Raw genomic sequence first — 22775 nt, forward strand, 5'->3', positions numbered from 1 at the left:
TCGCCCTCAATGACGCTCTGAGTTACAGAGCGAATGCTCCGTGGCTTTAGGCTGTAAAGACTGTGACACTTTGCTGTCAAGGGCCCTTTCCCATATGACAGTTTCGTCTTGGTTTCCAGAGTTACCCAAAAAGCTGTGTACAATAGCTATCAGCCACCTCACTTTACAAATGCAGAGAAGAAAAGTGACATACGTGCCCAAGGTCGCAGAGCACATTAGTAATGATAGATGTGCGTGGAATGTAGTGTTTAAGGGAACTTTCAAGTCCATCCAACCTGAACCTCAGGCTTACGGGGGGGGGGGGGGGGGGGGATGATGCTGCGGCCCAGCCAGGGGCGGTGAGCTGTCCAGGGGGCGCTCACTCTCTGTCCTTGCTGCCTCCTTGAGGACCCAAGGGTCCTGCTGGGCAGAGGTCTATGCCCTGACACGACTGTCAACCGACATGGGGGACAGGAAACCATAAGAACAGGAAACTGCTTCACCCTAAGCAACCTGGCTCCTCAAGGAAAAAGCACAGTAGACCAAAATTGGAAAATCTATGCTGTTCATTGATTATCATTTCCCTTTCAGACATTGACAGCCCCCAAAACCTGGTGACTGACCAGGTGACGGAGACCACGGCCACCATCTCCTGGGACCCGGTGCAGGCTGTCATCGACAGGTACATGGTGCGCTACACGGCTGCCGATGGAGACTCCAGGGAGGCCCCGGTGGGGAAGGTGCAGAGCAGCACCGTGCTGACGGGCCTGCGGCCGGGCGTGGAGTACACGGTGCACGTGTGGGCCGTGCAGGGGGACCGCGAGAGCAGGAAGGCCGACACCAAGGCGCTGACAGGTAAGGGAGCAATGCTCTTTGGGAGTGTAAGACCTGTCATGCTAAGTGTATGGCTGTTGATTTTTGTTTTCCTGCCCTGACACTGGTGAATCCATGATTTATGCAAGAGCAGCACGCTGCCCCTTGATAAGAGACTATCACATCATCCCCCACTTCCCTTTCACTGGTGTCCTCGCAAGTCAGGGCCTCACGGTGGTCTCCAACCGACGATTTTGCTGTGGCGATCATGTTGAGCCACACGAACCTTTTGCTGTGGACAGTTTGTAGAGGGTCTCCTGCTGAGTCTGGGAGTAGGAACAGAAAATGAAAGTCGAATGTTAATGCAAAACGTAGACTTTACATCTACCAGAGCAAGTCAATGTCTGTGGTCTGCCTTAGGAATGGTATAGAAGATTCTGGTTTTGGCAACAAGGAGAACTTCCAGGTAACATTCTTATCCTATTGTGAAAGAGATGCCTGACCATATGCCTGTATGCCGATTTAACCAGCAAACTCGCATTCTAAGTGAATCCATAATACTATAAAGAATACTGAGGCTGGGTTTTAATTTTGCTGGTTCGTTTAACAGTATGTATTGAGCACTTGCCATGTGCTCCATCCCCGACCAGGCCATGAGCACCGGAGGCCTGTGGGACACAGCCCTCTCCCTCTGGGAGCCTACATTTGCATCTGGCTGTTAGAATCTTCTTGTATAAAGAGGAGGTCTTCATTGATTCGGTGCTAGATGCAGTATTGTTAGCTGCTTGCGAGCAAAGGGCGTGCCTTCAGTTGAACCCAGCGCTCTGCCTGGCACCGTGCCTTCCGTGCCTTCACAGCGTGGGAGTTTGACATACGCTTCCTGAACGAGTGAGCAGATTTGTTTTGCTAAATTCTTGGTAGCGGTAACAGCATAGATTTTCCAATTTTGGTCTACTGTGCTTTTTCCTCGAGGAGCCAAAAATCTATCTGGGGAGATAAGACATATGTCCATGAAGGAGTTAGATGAGCATACGAGATGGAAAAAGTATAGAACATGAATGGGTTTCTCCCCAAGCAAAATGGCCAGAAGCTTCTGCAATCTCTCGTGCATGTTGATCAGCACGTTTTTATTTTTTTAGACATTGACAGTCCCCAAAACCTGGTGACCGACCAGGTGACGGAGACCACGGCCACCATCTCCTGGGACCCGGTGCAGGCCGTCATCGACAGGTACATGGTGCGCTACACGGCTGCCGATGGAGACTCCAGGGAGGCCCCGGTGGGGAAGGCGCAGAGCAGCACCGTGCTGACGGGCCTGCGGCCGGGCGTGGAGTACACGGTGCACGTGTGGGCCGTGCAGGGGGACCGCGAGAGCAGGAAGGCCGACACCAAGGCCCCGACAGGTAATAGCAGGGAACAGAAAAACAAACTAGGGTCATCATTGTGGGTTGATCTATTTTTATCTGTGATTTCAGGGACTGTGGACTGTTTTAGGAGGGTTTGCTATAAAAAAATTAAAAATTCATTCATCTAAAGAACAAAACAAAGCAATTTGCTTGAATGTCCTAAAACTCTGTCCCAAAGCCTGTGTCATCAACCACTGTGCCTCTCACATATAAGCAATTGTGGGAAATAAGGTAAAGCCAATATAAAATTCCTAAAAACACCAGATTAAGGAGCTCTTCTGTGGCAAGCTGTTTTGTGTAGCTTTGACTTATTAATAGATGGCATGTAGTTTGCAGGGGCAAGCATTACCCTTAACGGCTGAAGCTCTCTGTTCATTTCCACGTGAGCTAAATTTCCTACGTGTCAGGCCTGGGATGTAGTGGTGACAAAACGAATGTGACACCTATTACCTTGAAGTCCAGTGGGAAGGATGGACCACCAGCAAGCAAACAAGTGTCTGACTTTGAATGATGAGTCCTGTGAAGGAGGTGGGCGAGAGGTTGATGTAGAGAGTAGCAGGTCGAGCTGTTTCTTGGCTGGTATGGGGTGGGTCACAGTGAAGGTACACGTGGACAAGAACACCCAAATAGCAGTTGCTGAAACAAGAAAGACGCTCGTTCCTCTCGCGTGGAAGGTCAGAGTGCATGTGGGCCAGATGGATCCCACAGGGCCGTGGTGCTAGGACCCAGGCTCCTTCTGCATTGCTGCTCAGTCATGCCTCAGGAGCTGCCTTCCTCTGCATGGTCATCACCCACCCTCATTCCTGCCGTGGAAAGGGGCCCGGGCGAGGACAGGGACCCCGCCCACGTCAGTTGCTCTCGCTTTCCATCAGCCAGGTCCAGACACGGTGCCAGCCCTTATGACGAAGGCATCTGGGAAGTGACATCTTTAGCCGGATGGCCACATGCCAGCCTACACTTCTGTTAAACTGTCCTGTCCAATGCAGTAGCCAGTAGCTATGTGTGGTTATTTAAATTTTAATTAAAACTAAACTAACCTGATCAGGTGGTGGCGCAGTGGATAGAATGTCAGACTGGGACGCAGAGGACCCAGGTTCGAAACACCGAGGTCGCTGGCTTGAGCGTGGGCTCACCTGGTTTGAGCAAGACTCACTAGCTTGAGCCCAAGGTTGCTGGCTTGAGCAAGGGTTTACTCGGTCTGCTGTAGCCCCGGGTCAAGGCTCATATGAGAAAGCAATCAGTGAACAACTAAGGTGCCGCAACAAAAAATTGATGCTTCGCATCTCTCTCCCTTCCTGCCTGTCTGTCCCTGTCTGTCCCTCTCTCTGTCTTGTCACCAAAACAAACAAATAAACAAACAAACAAAAAACTAAACTAAAAAGCACTTCCTCAGTTGGACTAAGCACATGTCGGATGGCCGGTAGCCACACATGCCTGACGGCTGCTGTACGGGGCAGTGCAGCTGACAGACCATTTCCACCAGCGCAGAGATCTGGGGACAGTGTGCTTGTGGGAGAGGGAAGGAGGGATGGGGGGAAACCAGCCGTTCCGGCCGTGGGGGGACGCGTCACGGCCCTAAGCTGGCGCAGCGAAGCACTGAAGAACTGACTGGGCCGGCCTCCCTGGGGCCCACACGGAGGGCGAGGGAGAAAGTGGCACGTGGGGAGGTGGAAGGAGGCCGGGGCAGGTCACGCAGAACTGCAGGCTGTGCTTATCAGAAGAGTGACATGATGCGACACTCATTTATAAAAAAAGTCTTTAGACCACAGCACGGAGAGTAAGCGGACGAGACGACAGGTGGACGCAGGAAGAGTAGTAAAGAGGCCACTGTAAGAGTGGGTGAGGGGCAGCCTGATTTGCACACGTGCGATGGCAATCAGGTAGAGGAAAGGGGACACCCGGACTCATAGTTTGGAGGTGAGGACAGGCTTGTTGATGGGCGCTGTGCGGGGCAGGGTGGGATGAAGTGTGGGCTGCCTCTCTGACTTAAGCAGCAGGGGCAGGGGGCTCCATCCTCTGAGAGAGAGATAGCTTTGGGGAGGAACATTAAGATGTTTAGATACGTAAGCTTGGATGCTTGTGGAATTCTTTGGTTAATTGAGTGATTTGTTTATCGATCCCATAGGCATTCACTGGGTCTCTAATACATGCTGAGCACTGGTGGACATGCCGTTGTAGATATAGGGGAGGGGTCCAGGATTGGTATTGGGAGCCATAAGCATTCAGTTGGTATTCAAAGTTGTGGGCACAGGTGAGCTCACCTGGGGAGAGGTGTGGAGGAGACTTGGGTGCCCAGCAGTTTGAGGGCGCTGACAGACGAGGCGCTGGGTAGGAGTCAGGAAGGTGGTCGGCCAGGGGAGCATGTAGTCATGGAAGCCGAGAGTGTTTCAAGGAGGAGAGAGCGGACCAGCTCTGCCGCATGCTGCTCAGACGTCACCGGGCGAGAATGGTGTGCGTTGGACTTGGAGACCTGGAAGTTGTTGGCGAACTAGACCAGCTGTTTTAGCGGTATGAGGTTGGAAGGTGCCAGACTTCACTGAGGAGTGATGGGAGGTGTGCAGAGAAGGCCTGTAGGCCTGTTGAGAAGCCTGTCGGTTTGGGGGTGCAGAGGAACGTGGGTCGTAGAAACGACGGTGGAGGGGAGACTGCTGACTCAGCAGTAGGGTAGATGGGAGGGAGCCAAGTCCTTGAGGGGGCGGCCTCAAAGTTCAGAGCAAAGAGGGCCTGGTCTCGGTTTTAACAAAGAAAACAGGAGGCCCTGGGACAAGTCTTGCCCCTCTCTGGCCTCCATCTCCTCCCTTTTATTAGACAGGGAAGTTGGATGATACAGCTCTCCGATTCTGAGAACCAGAATGACTAGACACCGCAGGACAACAAAGGAGGTTGTTTCAGTAGCAGTCTGGCCTGGCTTACCTTGTTGCTCGGGAGATTTTTATTCTTATTTCTGTGGGAACCAGAGGACAGAACATTTCCATATTGATAAACTTGGATTAAGCTCTAATTCCTCCTAATTATTATAAATATCCAGTGCTTTGTTTCTCTAGAACATGGAAACCAGAGGCCTTTTCACTCCTGTGAATGGAATTGTTTTGTTTGATGGGGTCCTGGGATGGCCTCCCCTGGCCCTAAAATCTGGCCTTTTCTTTTTAAAAAGAAATTGACAGTCCCCAAAACCTGGTGACCGACCGGGTGACAGAGACCACAGCCACCATCTCCTGGGACCCGGTGCAGGCCGTCATCGACAGGTACATGGTGCGCTACACGGCTGCCGATGGAGACTCCAGGGAGGCCCCGGTGGGGAAGGCACAGAGCAGCACCGTGCTGACGGGCCTGCGGCCGGGCGTGGAGTACACGGTGCACGTGTGGGCCCTGCAGGGGGACCGCGAGAGCAGGAAGGCCAGCACCGAGGCGCTGACAGGTACTGTGGGGGACCTGGACAGGGACCCCTTCACACAGGTCAAGACGAAGTTTCCCCCATCACTGTGGGTGGGGTGGGGACATTTATTATAAAGGGGTTTCCGCCTTACCTTTTTGAGGTCATATGTTGACGTGACATTTCTAATTAATATAATTAATAGAAGATTGCAAAGGAAACAGTGTCAGAGTAAGACTGCATGACTCTTCAGGATGGCCGTGCACACGGCAGCCTCTGATGCCCCTCCATCGCCCAGCTCCACGCTCTGCCCCCAGCATAGAGAGCCCGGCTGGGGGTCAGCTCCAGCCCGGAGGGGAGGGCGGCCAGGGCCTCTCCTGTTCCCTCTTCCGAACGGGGGTGGGGAACATCAGTCCCCTCACTGCCCCCTCCCTTGGTGACCAGGGGCCTGATGCCTGTGTTTGATGGGCATGGCGGGGCCCCTGGTCTCACGGAGCATCATGACGATCGGGCCTGGGGTCCTGAGAAGAGCGCTGTGCTCACCCTGAGGTCCGCGGGCCTCCTTGGACAGTCTGGGCGAGGCTTGGCTGGCACCCCTGTGGCTGAATGCGACCCCCGTGGCCACTGGAGTTAGAGATGACTTGAATTTTTAAATTATTTCTGTTAGTTACAGCTAGCAGGAGTTTTAATGAAGAAGTGCAATACATGTTTATGTAAAAAAATTTTCAACTACACAAGGGTTATGTAGAAGAAAAACTCCTTTCTACATCCCAGACTCCCTAAGAACAGGGCTGCTCTCCTGAGGCGACCTCCCCCTCTTCCTCCCTCCCTCCCCCTTTCTTTCTCCCCTGACTCTCTCTACTCCTTCCTCTCTCTGTCTCCCCGTCCCTTCCTCCCTCTCTTCCTTCTTCATCTTCTCTTTGCTTCGCTCTTCCCATTTTTAAAGACAACAGGATTATCATGTATCTACTTCATTGGAATGTGGACGTAACCAGGACGGACACCCCACGTCCACACCCCCAGGCAGGTGGACAGCCACAGAGGTCCAGCAGCCGGTTTAAGATATTTAAATCATTCAGGTTTGCTTTGACTTTGCAAGCAGGAATTTTGGTTTTTCTGTGTGATGGATACGCTGAAATCCATACCAGATGTTACACTTTAGAAATTCAAACCAAGCTGATGTTACAGAAACTCAAAATTTGTCAAAACGCCCTAACTCAACACAACAGCTGCCCGATCTCTATTAAAATGTTGCAATTCAGTCTCAGCTAAAACGCTACTGGGTATTCAACAGCCCAGAGACATCTTTTTTGGGAACTTCAAAATTAAAATCACCTTCTATAATGACTTTTCAAGATGGAAATTTCTATTCATATCTTACCTGGGGGGAAAAATAGTCTTCTGACCAATTCCTATGGTGTTGACGACAGTTTTTGCTGAGCTTTAGTTTTCAAGGTCCTCTTCCTTCGTTCACACCCTGCGTGTTCCCTGTGTTCGCGCAGGAAAGTGCACGGGAACCAGACAGAAAGCCCTTCCTTTCCTCCTTCCCTCCCTCCTTCCTTCCCTCCCTCCCTCTTTCCTTCTTTCCTTCTTTCCTTCTTTCCTTCCTTCCTTCCTTCCTTCCTTCCTTCCTTCCTTCCTTCCTTCCTCCTCCCTCCCACCCTCCCTCCTCCCTCCCTCCTTCCTCCCTCCCTCCCTCCCACCCTCCCTCCTTCCTTCCCTCCCTCCCTCTTTCCTTCTTTCCTTCTTTCCTTCTTTCCTTCCTTCCTTCCTTCCTTCCTTCCTTCCTTCCTTCCTTCCTTCCTTCCTTCCTTCCTCCTCCCTCCCACCCTCCCTCCTCCCTCCCTCCCACCCTCCCTGCCTCCCTCCCTCCCTCCCTCTTCCCTCCCTCCCTCCTCCCTCCCTCCCTCCCTTCCTCCTCCCTCCTTCCCTCCCTCTTTCCTTCCTTCCTTCCTCCTTCACCCCCTCTCCTCCTCTATGCAGACCCCCTCCTGCTACTGCATCTTTCTGTACAGAGCACGCACCTAAGGCCACACTCTTAGGTGTGTAAGAAACAGAACTCTATATTTCTAAACCAATTTAACGTCCATCCTAAGCGCTATGCTGCTTGTTGTATGTAAGTCTCAGTAAATTTAGGGTCAAGGTCCTTCTCCAGGGCTGGATGTACAGCCTTGGGTGGTTTCCAAATACTGGTCATGGGGGGCCCGTCTGACCCTTGGGGCATCTTTTCTGGCAACGGTTTGCCAAACGCCTGGTGTCCATGTGAATACCCTTTCGGGGTGCACGCTCACTGTTTCTACCGCGCTGTGGAGCCCTGCCAGCTCTGAATCTGCCTGCTAGTCTAGATCGCACCTCCCCGCCCCCTCAAGTTTGCTGAGGAAGCTGAGCCCAGGGTCACTCCCCTGGGAGCGTGTCCCCAGGGGGTCTGTACTTTGGGAAACAGGCTCCTAAAGAAAAGGCTGGCAGCCAGGAAGAGCAGAGCCTGCCACCAGCTTGAAGGGAGGAGAAGAAATGGGAGGGTATGCAGGCAGGAAATAGAAGCTAACACCAAAATTACCTTCCCCCGTGGCCTTAGTAATAATTGACTTTTCATATTCAGACATCGACCCTCCCAAAAACCTGCGTTCGTCTGCCGTAACACAGTCTAACGGGGCACTGACCTGGACACCCCCCTCTGCTCAGATCGATGGCTACCTTCTGACCTACCAGTTCCCAGACGGCACCGTTAAGGTACTGGATACGCCTGTCTCTTCTGGTGCCCACGCCCGGCCCCATATGAAGCAACAGACTTGGGTCAATCGACTTTATTGCTGTTCCCATGACAAACTGCTGATACATGAGTTGATCCTCATTGATCACTTGCTGTGTGCAAGGAACGAGGCTCAACACGGTCATCTGTGAACATGGGTCTCATTGTATAAGGTGATTATATGAGCTAGGCCTGCTCCCAGCGGAACCCTCGGTCCCGTGTTATTCGTTCATTTGCCCCAGTGAACGTTAGCTCTGTGAGAACATGGACATTGTGTCTGTCCTCGGCCGCCTACCATGTTGGTGCTCAGGAAAGATTTACTGAATGAATCGATTAACCTTCATTTCAAAGATTGTACCTCCTACCTGGAGTCTGAAGGCCAGTAAATTGTCAAAATTTGTCCCGATTTGTTTCTCCTTAGCGAGGAAGAAAGAAGGGAGGAAGGAAAATAGGAAGGCATGTTGGTTTAATCATTGTCTCAGCTTAGGACAGCCTCACTGGAGGAAGAAAGGAGGCTATGGAAAACCAACTGTCTCCCTGCCTCACAGAGGTCGGGAGGGGCCAGTGTCACTTCCCCTCTCAACTCCTCAGCCTGGCGTTGGTGCCCTAGCATGTATTTGGAGTGCAGAGGTCCCGGGAGACGTTGCAGGTGCTGCCCCCCCCCCCCAGCAAGTGGGCTGTTGGATGCCGGCTCCCAGCGGGGGCCCAGCATGCTGAATCTCTAAGGCGGGGCCCTCTGGAGATGGGGCCGGGACGCACTGGGATCCTGGGCTGCCACGGAGCCCTCAGGGACAAGTACCGCTGTCCGAGAGCTTCTGGCATCGGTACCGACTAATGCTGCTGCCACCTCCGGTGCTGGGCACTGTAAACTGACCCTCTGCTCCCGTCTCCGTTGTTTGGTAGGAGGTGCGGCTCGGACGAGAGGACCAGAGGTTTGAGTTGCAAGGCCTTGAGCAGGGCGTCACCTACCCCGTCTCCTTGGTGGCCTTTAAGGGTGACCGCCAGAGCAGAAGTGTGTCTGCCGCCCTTTCCACAGGTAACATGGACTCCTGCACTCTGAGTGAGAATGGCAGAGGACGAGCGTGGGAGAGGCCGGGAGATGTGTCCACAATGGAACAAGAAACCGTGGGCTTCTCCAGGATGGGGAAACAGAAGCGGGTCGAGTTCAGGGGACACCCACCCCCTGGTGGAGAAGCTAAAGAGGGGAGCGAAGTGGAGGGTTGTTTGTGGGGCAGTTGGGTTGGGGGAGGAGGCGATGTGAACTTGACTTTATTTCTAGTCCATGTGGAGGGTTCAACGAGAGCAGAGAGAGTGAGAAAAATAAGGTGTGAGTCAAAAGTTGGAAAGAGCAAAGTAGTTGGAGGTTATGAATCATTCTTGAACAAAAGAAATGAGCCTAAAACGGGCCCTAGCCCCGCAGCCCCTCTCCTCACGGCGCGGCCCCTCTGCTTGCTCCCAGTCGGGGCCCGTTTCCCGCACCCTTCGGACTGCAGTCAAGTCCAGCAGAACAGCAACGTCGCCAGTGGCCTGCACACCATCTACCTGCACGGCGACGCCGGCCGGCCCCTGCAGGTGTACTGCGACATGGACACGGACGGCGGCGGCTGGATTGTGAGTCAGCCGGGCACCTCTCAGTCTTCTATCCGCAGGAGAGGGGAGCGCAGGTGGCCCCCGCCATGTTTAGGGGGGTCCCCCATTGCACAGGTGGGGCTGGAGAGCTTCCCCCCGGGCTGGAGCAGGCTTGGTGAGACCAGGCGATGGCTGGGAGGCTTGTGGGTGGGTTTGTCACCATCTCATGACGCCCTATAAATGTCTGCATTACCGTGACTCTCTTCAAAGGGCTCCTGCAAAACATGCCCCGCATGCAGAAGCTTTAGCATGAGTGAGCGAGGGTATGGTCCTGTTTTATAGATTGGCAAAGGGAGGTGCACACGGAGAAGTGCCTTGGCTAAGTCACACAAGCGAGTGACACAGGTGGGACCAGATTTCAGGACGCCAGCCTCCTCCTAGGTCATTGGTCTGCCCAATGGGTTGTGTCAGGCCACCCCCGCTGGAAATGTGAGCCGATTTGGCGGCTCTGTCCTTGGACCTGGAGCCCAGTGTCCAGGCCTTCCCCCGGCTCGTCATGACAGGACGTGGCCTTCGCGACCTTGATTTGAAAGGCTAAAGCCTGAGAGAGGGACACGTGGTTGGCCCGTTTCTGTGTGGAGGCTTTATTCTTTGGGCCATTGAGGGGCCCACGTGCACCCTCTTTGATTGCAGCAGCCTGACCCACTTACCTGGGGGGCTGTCTCGGAGAGTCGCAGTCTGATCCTGTCACCTCCCAACCCCTTCTCCCTGCGCCTCTCTCTGCCCAGACCAGCATGCAGCCTGCCCGCTGTGCACCCACAGCTCAAGGGAGGGGAAGCATGGCCTCCGTGTGCTCTGTAAGGCCCGTGGCCACTGCCATGGCCACACAGGTTCGCACTGGATTCAGGCAGATGGTACAGGAACAGTGGAGCCAACAGTGGGCCATTCCGTTTATTAGAGTCTCGTAACGGCAGAGGAGCACACAAGCAGGGAGAACCGCTTCCTTTTCTCTCTCCGCTTCCCTTTCTCTCTCCGGACTCTCTGGGACTCGCAGGCCCCCACCAGCCTCAGCACTCCCAGCCAAACAGGCCGGGCCAAAACCTCAGGGCTCGCAAGCCCCTCAGCACTCCCTCTCTCTCTGGACTCTCCAGCAAAACAGGCTGGGGAAAAACCCTTCTCCAGCAAACAATAGCAAACAGTCGCCCCTCCCAAGCAGGAAGGCCATCTGCAGTGTGCAATGTGCCACTGAGGACAAGCACCCGCAGCCTTCCACAGACTACTGTACACACACACACACACACACACACACACACACACACACACACACGGCGCTGCCCCACACCAATGCTCCAACTAGGTAAAATACAAAGGAGCAAACCTAACACATAGGAAACACATTGGTTTGCCAAACATGCTTAAATTGGACTTACCCACTCGGCCCAGGGGCCCGGGAAGCCGGGCACTTGAGCAGTCCTGGGTGAAGTACACCATGTGATAAGCAGCCATGAAGAAAGTTATTATCTGCACAGCTGCCGCTGCTGGCTGACAGGCAGTTGTTGGATTGGGTGGGATTCCCAAAGGGTGTACCGGACAGCCTGTAACATGGGGGATCTGCCACCTGACCAGACTCACAGGGGCTCTGCCACCTGACCGGACTCACAGGGGTCTGCCACCTGACCGGACTCACAGGGGCTCTGCCACCTGACCGGACTCACAGGGGCTCTGCCACCTGACCGGACTCACAGGGGCTCTGCCACCTGACCGGACTCACAGGGGGTCTGCCACCTGACCGGACTCACAGGGGCTCTGCCACCTGACCGGACTCACAGGGGCTCTGCCACTTGACCGGATTCACAGGGGATCTGCCACCTGACCAGACTCACAGGGGGTCTGCCACCTGACCAGACTCACAGGGCTGTACCTGAGGCTTTTCATCAGCACCGTTATAGCTCTGGGCATTCTGTCTGTCCCGTGGGACTGGGGCCATTTCCCTGAGCTTGTGTCCATAATTGACCATTGGCAGGATATGGTACTGTCTGTCTGGTGTGCCTTTTTTGGAAGCCAGCCTGGCATCACAAAGGAGAAGCTTGTCTCAGGCAACCTTTAGAGAGAGATCTGCCAGTGTGTCTGCCTGGGAATACCCCTGACTTTTACCACAGATATTTGATTGCCTACTATGTACTGTTTTTTATATACTCAAGACCAGCAGAGAAGCAAACAGGTCCCAATCCCTGCCTGAAAGGAGCTAGCCTTCTGCACTCTGCTCGTGCAGATCCGTCTCAGACAGAGGCGAGTTCTAGCAACAATAAATTCACTGCGCCCTCGAACACCAGGCCCCACGCCGCCCAAGCTATCTGTTCTGACTCAGGCTCCTGAGGGAAGACATGACCTGAAGGTCCACGGAGTTGTCCTCAAAGCCAGCACACCCCAGAAAACATGCGGATACCTGAACACTTCTCCACCAAATCTTTTACTGGTGGTTTCCATGTATGGGGACTCAAGACTCTTTTGTTACTGAAGGATGACATTTGTACATTGCTCTTTCCCACTGAACTTCTAAAATCCTTTTAAGGAAGTTCTTCCCCACCCCAGACTGCAGGAGCCCACACTGATGAATGGGCCAGGACTTGCCCCGAGGTAACTTGGGGCAGAGTGTGGGAGCCTGGGACAGAGACCATCAGGGAACACTCACGAGTCTCAGATATTTCCATCTTTGTTTTCCATCTTGCAAGTTTTAAGGACCACGTCAGAGGCTCTTTCCACAGGCATTTAAATGAGATTTTTATTTTTCCCTTCGATTTAATCCTGCAGGACATTAAGTAAGTGCTAGCATGCAGGGACAGCTCTGTGGTATAGAACCAGACAGAAGGAGATACTTTTCTCCCCTTGAGACTTATTTGCTAAGAGGCTTTTGTTTTCCCAGAATAGTTCATTACAAAACTAGATTCTGAGTGAGTCACGTAAGCTGTCCTGACCAAGATGGACAAGCCATCCCTGGGGCCAGTTCATTTGGGATCTGATGTAACCAAATGCAAACTAACCCTTACCGAGATACCATCATCACTTGTCTTATCCTTCTGTGCCAGCACGCCGGCCTCCATACCTCAGGGTTTATTATGACTCATGAACTTACGAGCATGACGAATGGGCCATTAACAGCTTGATCTAATAGTTTAGAGAAGTGGGGCTTGTCTGGTCTAACTCACTTGCTCCAGGACACAGCTGGTGACGGAGAGCTGGGTCTCAGCTAAATAGAGAGCTGGGTCTCAGCTAAATAGTGACACAAAGAACATCAGAACCATATTTTGGAGTTTCCCTGGCCAAGCTGAAGTATTCATTATTTAAAAAGACAAAAAACAGCAGGAAGACTCCTATCACACGTGGGCACCGTGTTCATTGACTGGCGGTAGGGACCAAATGCCTCTAATGCATCTGTTCTGGGGGTGCAGATGGAGTTGAGCCGGACCTCATAGCTAATTATCTTACTGGGAATGACTTTTTGTGCCATGTATGTGGAACCAACATCCATGCCACACCCACCTTAGGGTTCCACTGTCTGTGACACAGGGACAGTCCCAGGGAAGGGACTGGAGCAGTCTCCCTGCTGGGACATTAACAGTCAGCCTCTGAATCTTAAGAAACGTGTTTTGGCAAACAGACTCCGTGGAGCTCATCCTTCTCCATGCGGCCGAGGTCCTCCAGGCTTGACTGTGGGACATCTCTCCTCAGGTCCTGCTTCCTTCCTCGGTGGCCTCACCCTTCCCAGGGGCTTCCCGTTGCTCTCGGTGCCCTGTTGGCTTTCTGTGCCAGACACGTGACAGCGGGCTCTGCTGCAGTGATATGCCAACACAAATCCCATTGATCTACACCTTAACAAGTGTTTTCTCACGGGCACAAAGTCTTTTGGGGGGTTGGCAGTCATTTCTAAGGGGTGGCTCAGGGATTCAGGCCGATTTCAACTGTGGCAATATGTGGCCTTCGCTGAGGCCTAGTGGCTCATGGCTGGAAGCGAGAGGAGGGAGAGGAGCCCCCCCCCCCCCGCCCTCCTGGGTTCCCATTACAGCCCTGGGCTAGGACGAGTCACAGGGCTGCAGCCACTTGCCAGGGGGTCTCCCCGTGTCCTGGGGAGAGGAAGCAAACTGGGACTGGGTGGACGCCTTGCTTCATCTCTGACACGCTCCCGCCTTTCTGGGGCTAGCCCAGGCCTCTCTGTTGAACTCTGGCCCTTCTATCAGCTGTTCCTGTGAAAGCTTCGTTCACCAGGGACTTCAGAAGGGATTTGCGTGTGCCCTGAGCCCAGTGAGCTCGTGACGCACTCGCAAAGCCCGTCCGCTCGCCGTGGGTGCAGGAGACACACATTGTCCTGGGCCTCCTCCTCCCTTTCACTCGGTCCCCACGCACTCTGTCACAACGTCTGTCAGGCCCCCCTTCCTTCTGTCTGCAGGGTAGCCCCGTCTAAGGGTCCAGGCTGCCGTCCTCTCTGCCTCGGTCATGTCTGGTGTGTCAGAGGGAAACGCCCATCTCCCTCACAGGTCTTCCAGAGGCGGAACACAGGGCAGTTGGACTTCTTCAAGCGCTGGCGGAGCTACGTGGAAGGCTTTGGGGACCCCATGAAGGAGTTCTGGCTGGGTAGGACCCTTGAGAGTCCAGGGAGGCCGGGTGGTGGGGGGCAGATTTCCCCCGAAAAGCTGGTTGGGCAGCTTGAGGAAGCTCACTGCATTCAGGAAGGGGTCCAAGTGACAGGGATACTCTGAGGAACCTGCCGGCCAGCCTGCTGGTGGGGCCACGTCACCAGGAAGGTTCCCACCTGCCCTAGTGAAGGGGTGGAACTCTCCCCAGTGGTCTCTCTGTTGTACCTAAGCCCCAGAGGACTCACCTGGAGCCTGAACTTCTTAAAAACCACAGGAGTGGAAAAATAGTCAATGGGTTGGGACTCTGGGCTATTACTAGGAGGTCTTCCTAGTAGTCCCAGAGATTGTGCTAGTGATGCCAGTCGCCGTGGGCACCGTTTCCGCTTTTCGTTCCGCCCTGTTGGTGTTCATGGGCAGGTGTTCACGGAGAGTGAAACAGGCAAAAGCATCCACTGGGAAATAAAGGTTAAAAAGCCTTAAAAGCCATAATCTGGACACTCGGTGCCTCATAGAGTGGGTGGTGCTGTGGCTCGCTTGCTACAGAATCCCTCAGAGAGCGTGGTGTGAGGGGTTGGTCTCTGCCACTCGGTGACCTGTGTGGACAGTAACTGCACTGCGGACGCCTTAGGGAGACGGAGCAGGTGGGGCAGGTTCACCCCATGATTGCCCCCACTCTGCCCTCCCCGAGGGCAGGGCTGCCAAACTTAGTAGCATGACTGTGCCAAAAATATACTAGGGGGGACACTGAGACCCCCCAAAGAGAAAATGGGCGAGGCCCACATGAGCAGAGGAGGGGAAGGCAAAGGTGACATCTGCTGATTGGAATTCCCTCTCTGTAGGACTGGACACGCTGCACAACCTGACCACTGGCACCCCCGCCCGGTACGAGGTGAGAGTGGACCTGCAGACCGCCAACGAGTCCGCCTACGCCGTGTACAGCTTCTTCCAGGTGGCCTCCAGCAAGGAGCGTTACAGGCTCTCGGTCGGGCAGTACCGGGGCACGGCAGGTGAGGCCGCCTCCTGACTCCGGGGCTTCTGGCTTGGCCGTGCGCCGGGGGTCCGGGGGCGGAACTGTGTTCTGTGAGGGTGAATGCTCCTCCTGGGCAGTTGAGGCCCTGCTCCCAGGGGGCGTCAGGGGTTACAAAGTCGTTGAAGCCATCCTTGACCATCATAGAATCAGAACATTATGTTACCTGCCCCCCACCGCATCCCCAGCCAATAAACCTTCCTTTTTTTTTAGTTATTTATGTTTTATTTTTTCTTAAGTGAGAAGCAGGGAGGCAGAGTGACAGACTCCCGCATGTGCCCTGACCGGGATCCACTCGGCAAGTCCCCTACTGGGTGATGCTCTGCCCATCTGGGGCCGCTGCTCTGTTGCCTAGCAACCGAGCTATTTTTAGCACCAGAGGCAAGGCCATAGAGCCATCCTCAGTGCCTGGGGCCAACTTCCTCCAACCCAGCCATGGTTGGAGGAGGGATAGAGAGAGAGAGAGAGAGAAGGGGAGGGAAGGGAAGGGTGGAGAAGCAGATGGTCGCTTCTCCTGTGTGCCCTGCCTGGTAATTGAACCAGGATGTGGGACATCCAGACGCCAGGCTGACGCTCTACCACTGAGCCAACCAGCCAGGGCCATAAACCCTCCTCTTGAAGCCTCCCTCGCCCAAGTTCAGGGTACTGCACACAGCTGAGAAGCCACTTCTGAGTGAGCCCTCCTCAGCAGGGCATTGCCATCCTGAACTTAAGCTTGGGATTGATGTGGCCCTTATTGCCTTTTATGAGCAGAATTGAAAAAGCAAACTTTTAAAGGATGACGAATATGGTGGGGAAATAGGAGAAAGACACCCGAAATAATTAGAGATTTCCAGTCGCGATGAAATGAAGCACTAAATTGAATTATGCACCCGGAGGGCTACAGAGGGTCAGGTGTGTGTGTCAGGCGGGTGTGAGGATGGGGGATGGGGGCTCTCCCTCAGCGTGGGCTGAGCTGGGCCTTGAGGAACTCTTTGGGTTTGGACCAGCGAAGAGCAGAGAGAAATCGTTAGCAGAGGCACGGAGGGGGGACCTGTCCACTCCACAGGTGGAAGGTGCCTGTGGGGACAGTGGGCTGTGAGGATGTGCATAGGGAACAGCAGTCAAGTTCCGGGCCACTGCAGAGCCAGGAGGAGGAATTCACTGCCGTGTGGCAGGAGACAGGGCGTGCGGGCCGGGACGAGGGTTGTGCTAGCCTCAGATGGTCTGGGGAGGCTGCTGTGTGGATGCAGGCCCAGAGAGCGTGGGGTGACAGGGCTGTGTGACTGACCCGCAGAAGGAGGGCTCCAGAAAGGGGCACAGAGGACTGTCAGATGTGGCTTGAGTTCGGGTCTGGGCGGCTGGGATGACGGTGGAGCAGATGCGGAGGGCAGAGAGGGTGGTCAGGCAGCATAGGGAGAGGCGGTGGGTTAGCTTCTGGGGACTTGGGCATTTCACACGACTGGGAAGCCCCCACGTGAACATTCTGGTAAGGCTATTGGAGAGACAGGCCCACAGTGGGGTGCCAGACCAGGGAGGAGCCTCTACCTGGCCATCTGCGGAGAGTGACTGCCTGTGGCATAACGAACTGTGTCCTGGGTGGGTTCACGCTGGAGATTTTCCTGCCGAGTCCCCAGCCCCTCAGGGCCCAAACGGGGCCCCTCCCCTCTCATGTCTTCTCTCCTGCAGGAGATGCGCTCACGTACCACAATGGGTGGAAGTTTACAACGTTTGATAGAGACAACGACATCGCCCTTAGCAACTGTGCCCTGACGCATCATGGCGGCTGGTGGTACAAGAACTGCCACTTGGCCAATCCCAACGGCAAATATGGGGAGACCAAGCATAGCGAGGTGGGTGACAGGCTCTGCCCGTGTTCGGTTCCCACAGTGACACCTCTGGGCCCCATGACCTTGAGGGCAGGGCCCTCCCTGCCCTCTCTGCACTCCCCCAGTGCTGCACACTGCACAGGTGGGCGGGGCCCAGGCTGCCCCCTGTGGAATAGAGACGCCTGATGTGGTCCTGCACTGCCTTGATTCACCAGTTCACACTGGCCACGGTCTCAGATAGCATGGCCTGCTGTAACCACATACTGCAGACTGCGAGGCACGGACAGCAGACATGTATTTCTCACTCTTTGGGAGGCTGGAAGTCCAAGATCAAGGTGTGGGTGGGTTCAGCTCCTGGTGAGAGCCCCCTGTCCTTGTTCTCACACACTAAAGAGAAAGAGAGAGCACTCTGGTTTCTCCTCCTCTTCTTGTAAGGGCCCGAATCCCATCATGAGGGCACCCACCCTCAGGGCCTCATCCAACCCTGATTACCTCCCATAGTCCCCTTGTCCTAAGACCATCACGTTGAGTGTTAGGGCTTCAACATATGCATTTGCGGGAGGCGCAGGGCACACCAACATTCGTCTGTAATTCTCACTAGTGGAGCTCCCAGTTAAACCAGAGCTATTTTTCCTCAAGTCCTTTGATCCCCAGGAAAACAGTCTTTTCTGCCTTAGGTCAGACCCACCCTTGGATCCATTTTATCCCAAACCGTCCAGACGTGCCCTGAACTCTGTGCTGAGCCCATGTCTCCGTTTCAGGAGTGTGCACACTGGCCAGGCTGTCGGCCTCCTGTGCCCTCCCTTGCTCTGGAACTTGCCCACTGGCAATTTCTCGAACTTCCATGACCCATGAACATCATCCTGACTCCTCGCCTCCTTCTTGAAAATTGCCCTTTGTTCCTGCTCATCAGTAATCCATCCCCTCCGTGAACTCTCGGAGTCCCCATCCTGGGTTTCTAACTTCCGGTCCGGGGTCCTGACCCCAGCCTCCAGGGAGCCCCCTGCCCCCAGAACTTACCTTGCACCAATATTACTGCAAATGTTAGCACGCCTGAAGTCCAAGTTCATTTTGATTACACTGGCCCTGACCAGGCAGCAGTGGGGACTCCGAATCCTGGTGGCTTTTCAAAGGGAAGAAGAAACGTGTCCCTGGAAAAGCCGTAGAGGATGGGCCCGTCAGTCCTGGTGGCGGCACGTGGCCTGGCTCAGGGAGGCTGTGCTCAGAGATCAGATACTTGAACGGAGCAGGCAGCTGGCCCTGAACCATGCCCATATTTGCTAATAAAAGATATCCATCCGGTTAATGTGTTTTTCACACTAATGTGCAAGACATTTAGTTTAGTTTCTTGTTTATTATTTACCTCACAAATTAAAATACATAAAATCGGTTACTTGGGCTCTCTATTGGCTAGGTTGCAAGGCTATTGAGTTAAATATTGTGCTCTCCAGTTAAAAGACATAAAGTGAAATTTTGCTTTCAGCAGGCCTTTTGTTGCCCTAGAGCTAATACCTCAACAGTCTAAATTGAAAGTGATTTCAGGCAGTTGGCCAATTAATATGTTTATTTTTGCCTTAAATTTTTGGGGAAGGAAAAGAGTGAGGCAACAATAACGTTGCCGGCCAGGTTGCCCCGGTGTTAGAGCTGCTGCTCTGGTCCCCCCTCCTCCAACCACACGGGGCTTCCCACCCTGTGAACCCGGCTGCCCAGCAGAGGGCGCATGTTTCTAGTTTCAACCCTCACTCTCGTGGTAACCACCCCAGTCACCCCTAGGCTCTCTGTCCCCCAAGCAGGGAGGGGGTGGGTTCTCGGGCAAAGAGGCATTCCTCTGGAGCACCCAGCCCTCTTCCCAAGTGCCCCTTCTTGATGTTGGCTTTTTAATGTAGGGGGTGAACTGGGAGCCGTGGAAAGGACACGAATTCTCCATTCCCTACGTGGAGTTGAAAATCCGCCCTCACGGCTACAGCGGGGAGCCTGTCCTGGGCAGGAAGGAGCGGACACTAGAGGAAAATTCAAGAACATTCTGATGACCCATTTGAGCAATCATCGCATGAGGCAAGACCAGGCGGGGTTGGGGCTGTGTAAGCTTGGGGTGGGGTGGGTTGTGGTGACTGGGGAAGGGAAGGGCAGAGCCTCGAGTGACAGATGGCCGATAATCAGCAGATAACCAGCAGACAAAGCATGTCACCAAGCGTCAGGCCACAGAGGGCACTTCCCTGTCACCTGCATCCTCGCCCATCTGGACTGGGGCCTAACAACAGCATCACAGTAGTTGCACAGTGTGTATGGGAAAGACAGCATTTAACTCAAGGTTTTTCAGTCTAGCTTCAGTAACAGATATATGGGATTAGGGCAGAAGAAAATAGAATCCAGCACTTTACCTATTGGGAAACTCTGGAAATCAGAGTTTGTGGTTGGAGGAAGGAGGACCAGAGCAGCGGCTCTAACACCGGGGCAATACACACACACACACACACACACACACACACACACACACACACACACACTGTATTATGTATACATATATATAAGTATACATAATGTAAAGCTCTGCCAATACAAATCTTCCCTCCAGAAAGAAGCACCAAAGGGGTGTTCTCTCTGATACCGAGGGGCTGAGGTAGCCTGAGACTTGTGACCGACCTCCCATTACCACTGGGTTTTGAGGATAAAGGTGTAAGTCTTCCTCTTTCAAGAAATTGAGGAAGAATAAGGGGACCAGAAGGGACCAGGATGGACCAGCATTTAGCTAAGCTCTGACTAGTATCCAGAGTTCTAGAAACCAAAGCTTCCATGTTTCTGCTATTTTTAAGTGTCCTCTTTCCAGCTATTTGCATAATCACTTTCATAGATCTGCGTATGTTGTGAATAAATTCTCACTCATTTCAACTTTAAATAATTTGACTCTCTTGGTAATTGGTTCCTCCCAAAGACTCCCTTCCCGGTCCCCAGCCTCCCTCCCGCCCGGCCCCACTCTGTCAGCCCCGGCCGCCCCTCTGTCAGTGCCTGGTCCCCACTCTGTCAGGGCCCTGGGTTTTTCTGGAATTGCTCAGCGTCAGAGGCTTGTTGGGATGGACATGCGGTCAGATCCTGTCGGCTTATTTTCCTACCACTTGGGAAGGGTTTTCTATAGGGAAGTCGTGACCTGGAAGTAACTCAAATTCCTGTTCAAGAAGAAACTACTAATAAACCACTTGATTAAAAACATTTGCCTTGGGTTATATTCCTTACATGCACTTGAATTTTAAATTTAACCTAAGTGCATGTGAAGGTCCAGTCTGTGCATTATTATGGAATATGGTTGCCGGTGGTCTCTTATGGGCATGATGGTGGATAAGGGTATTTGGAAGCAGTAGGAGTGAGTGGGAAGGGGGGCAGATATCCCCTAAAAGCTTCAGTCTCCCTCCAGGACCAGGGTGTCATGGTTGCCTAGGCTTCTCCAGGTTTAAACCTCTGGGCTGAATGCCAAGCTCTACTTTTGAAAAATTTATCAACCTTTAACCCTGACCCCTCCCCCACCCTTCCCTGTCAGCCCACCACACACTGAGCAATGCATGCCATAACTACTGCTAGAGTTCACAGTGGGTGGTCTGGATGCCTCCAGTGCCAGGGCTGGGGGCTGATCATCAAGAAATGTGTCTGCATGTTCAGTGATTCAGAAGTGTCTGCCTGCTTCTTCCCAGGCTGTGTGCTGGGCGCTGGGAGACAGAGGCCAGCTCCCAGAGAGGAGCACGGGAGACAGGGTCGCCTCCCTGCTGGAGAGTGTGCGCCTTCGTTCATTCACTCATTCAGCAAGTACTGAGTAGGCCCCAGCATGTGCCTCTGTCCTAGGCACTGCCGCTGGAGACGGAAACCAAACGGGACCCCCCAACAGAGAAACGGCCAATTCCAGGAAGTGCCGAGTGCTGGAGAGAACAACCCGCCCCAATAAGAGACAGGCAGAGGTTGGTGCTGGAGGAGGAGATGGTCAGGCCTTGCCCAGGAGGAGGTATTTGCAGAGACCTGCCAGAGCTCTTCTGTTCTGACCCAGCTTTGTTAGGACCGGATCTGAGCTCATTTCCTAGTCCGTCTTAAAGGGCCCTCGGTACAGCTTCCCAGTTACCAGTTCTCTCGTCCTCTGTTGCACATAGGGTCCTCACCTTGGTGACTGTAAGGCCAGTAGCCACAGCCACCATCACAGCCACCTGGCCCATGCAGGTTCACATTTGATTCGGACAGATGTTAATGAAACAACGGAGCCAAGAACTGGTGGGCCATTAGCTTTAATCCTAGCTTGCATTGCACGGGCAAGAAATACACACAGTGGGAAAACACTTCCCTTTCCATTCAGGGCTCCCAAAGCCACTGACTTATCCGAGTTTTCTAGAATCAAAGGTTTCTACCTCACCAGCCTTATTCACCTCTGTTCCCCATCTCCTTCTCTCTGCACAAACTGGCTTCTCCTTTAGCACTCTGCCATCTTGGCTGCTTCTCCTCTCCTCTACGTGGCTTTCTCTGCTCTTCTCTAGCATGGGTTCCTCTACCCCATTTTATAGTGTAGAAATCAAAACCTTTAACCCAATATACAAACAAGTATATTGTACATTGTTTGGTCAAAGAAGTTTTAAAATATGATATATATGTTTGCTTGCTTATAGTTTGTATTAGGTGTGGGGGGCGGCTTTGCTGGAAGCACTTCCCTGCCCCTGGAAGCTTTTCATATGGCTAGAAACAAGGCTGAGGACATTTTGCGCTTTTGGCAAAGTGCTCAGAGACTGGTGAAGTGTATCTTTGTAATTGTTGAAATGGTATGATTTGTCATGTTGTAATTTGTGTAATGTGCCTAATTTCCTTGTGCAGGAATACCTGTGCTTTAGATTTTGAAGTGAGCAAAAGGGGTAGATTGTTGGTTGTAAGGCCAGGAGCCACCATTGTGGCCATTCACATGCAGGTTCCCATTGGATTCAGGCAGATTGTAAAGAAATGGCGGAGTCAGAGGATGATGGGCCATTCTGTTTATTGGTATCTCACCAAGACAGGCAAGCCGCAAAAGAAGACAAGGGAAAAGCAGAAAACCTGCTTTTCCCATGAAGGGCAAGGGATCAGGGAGGCCCCTGCAATGGTGATAGCAAGAACCAAGAGAGAGCAAGCTCCCGGTCTGCTCCACGTTATAGTGTAGAAATCAAAACCTTTAATCCAATATACAAACAAGGAAGTCTCTGATACAAAGTCACTTATCTGAGGCATAATGGGATTCCTCATGAGAGTGTACCACCTCACATCAAAAAGGGTAGGAAAGGCTTAGTCCTAAAACCAAGCCCCAGGCTACAAAGATCCTGCCTTCTCACAGCCCACCCCCAACATAAATTAATATAATCATGCCCATCCCAAGCAAGAAGGGCAACTAATATCATTACCTGGGCAACAGGCTTCCATGTGGG

At 53.3% G+C, this 22775-nt stretch overlaps 1 protein-coding gene across 6 annotated transcripts in view; it reads left to right on the forward strand.

Annotated features, from left to right (window-relative positions):
- TNN (tenascin N) overlaps nt 1–20229 on the forward strand; it is a 48049-nt gene extending 27820 nt beyond the window's left edge. For 2 of the 6 annotated variants that reach the window (XM_066371562.1, XM_066371563.1), the window contains 10 exons: nt 571–834; nt 1932–2195; nt 5353–5616; nt 8171–8301; nt 9224–9356; nt 9780–9931; nt 14422–14518; nt 15360–15527; nt 17216–17379; nt 19242–20229. In XM_066371562.1, coding sequence (XP_066227659.1) covers nt 571–834; nt 1932–2195; nt 5353–5616; nt 8171–8301; nt 9224–9356; nt 9780–9931; nt 14422–14518; nt 15360–15527; nt 17216–17379; nt 19242–19382 — 1778 coding nt within the window. In that variant the 3' untranslated portion in view covers nt 19383–20229. The remainder of the gene's footprint in view (nt 1–570; nt 835–1931; nt 2196–5352; nt 5617–8170; nt 8302–9223; nt 9357–9779; nt 9932–14421; nt 14519–15359; nt 15528–17215; nt 17380–19241) is intronic. The other 4 variants (XM_066371564.1, XM_066371565.1, XM_066371566.1 and 1 more) reach the window with 3 other exon arrangements.
- Nucleotides 20230–22775: the final 2546 nt, after the last annotated feature.

The sequence above is a fragment of the Saccopteryx leptura genome, chromosome 2 (assembly GCF_036850995.1).
Source record: "Saccopteryx leptura isolate mSacLep1 chromosome 2, mSacLep1_pri_phased_curated, whole genome shotgun sequence".
Classification (NCBI taxonomy): Eukaryota; Metazoa; Chordata; class Mammalia; order Chiroptera; family Emballonuridae; genus Saccopteryx; species Saccopteryx leptura.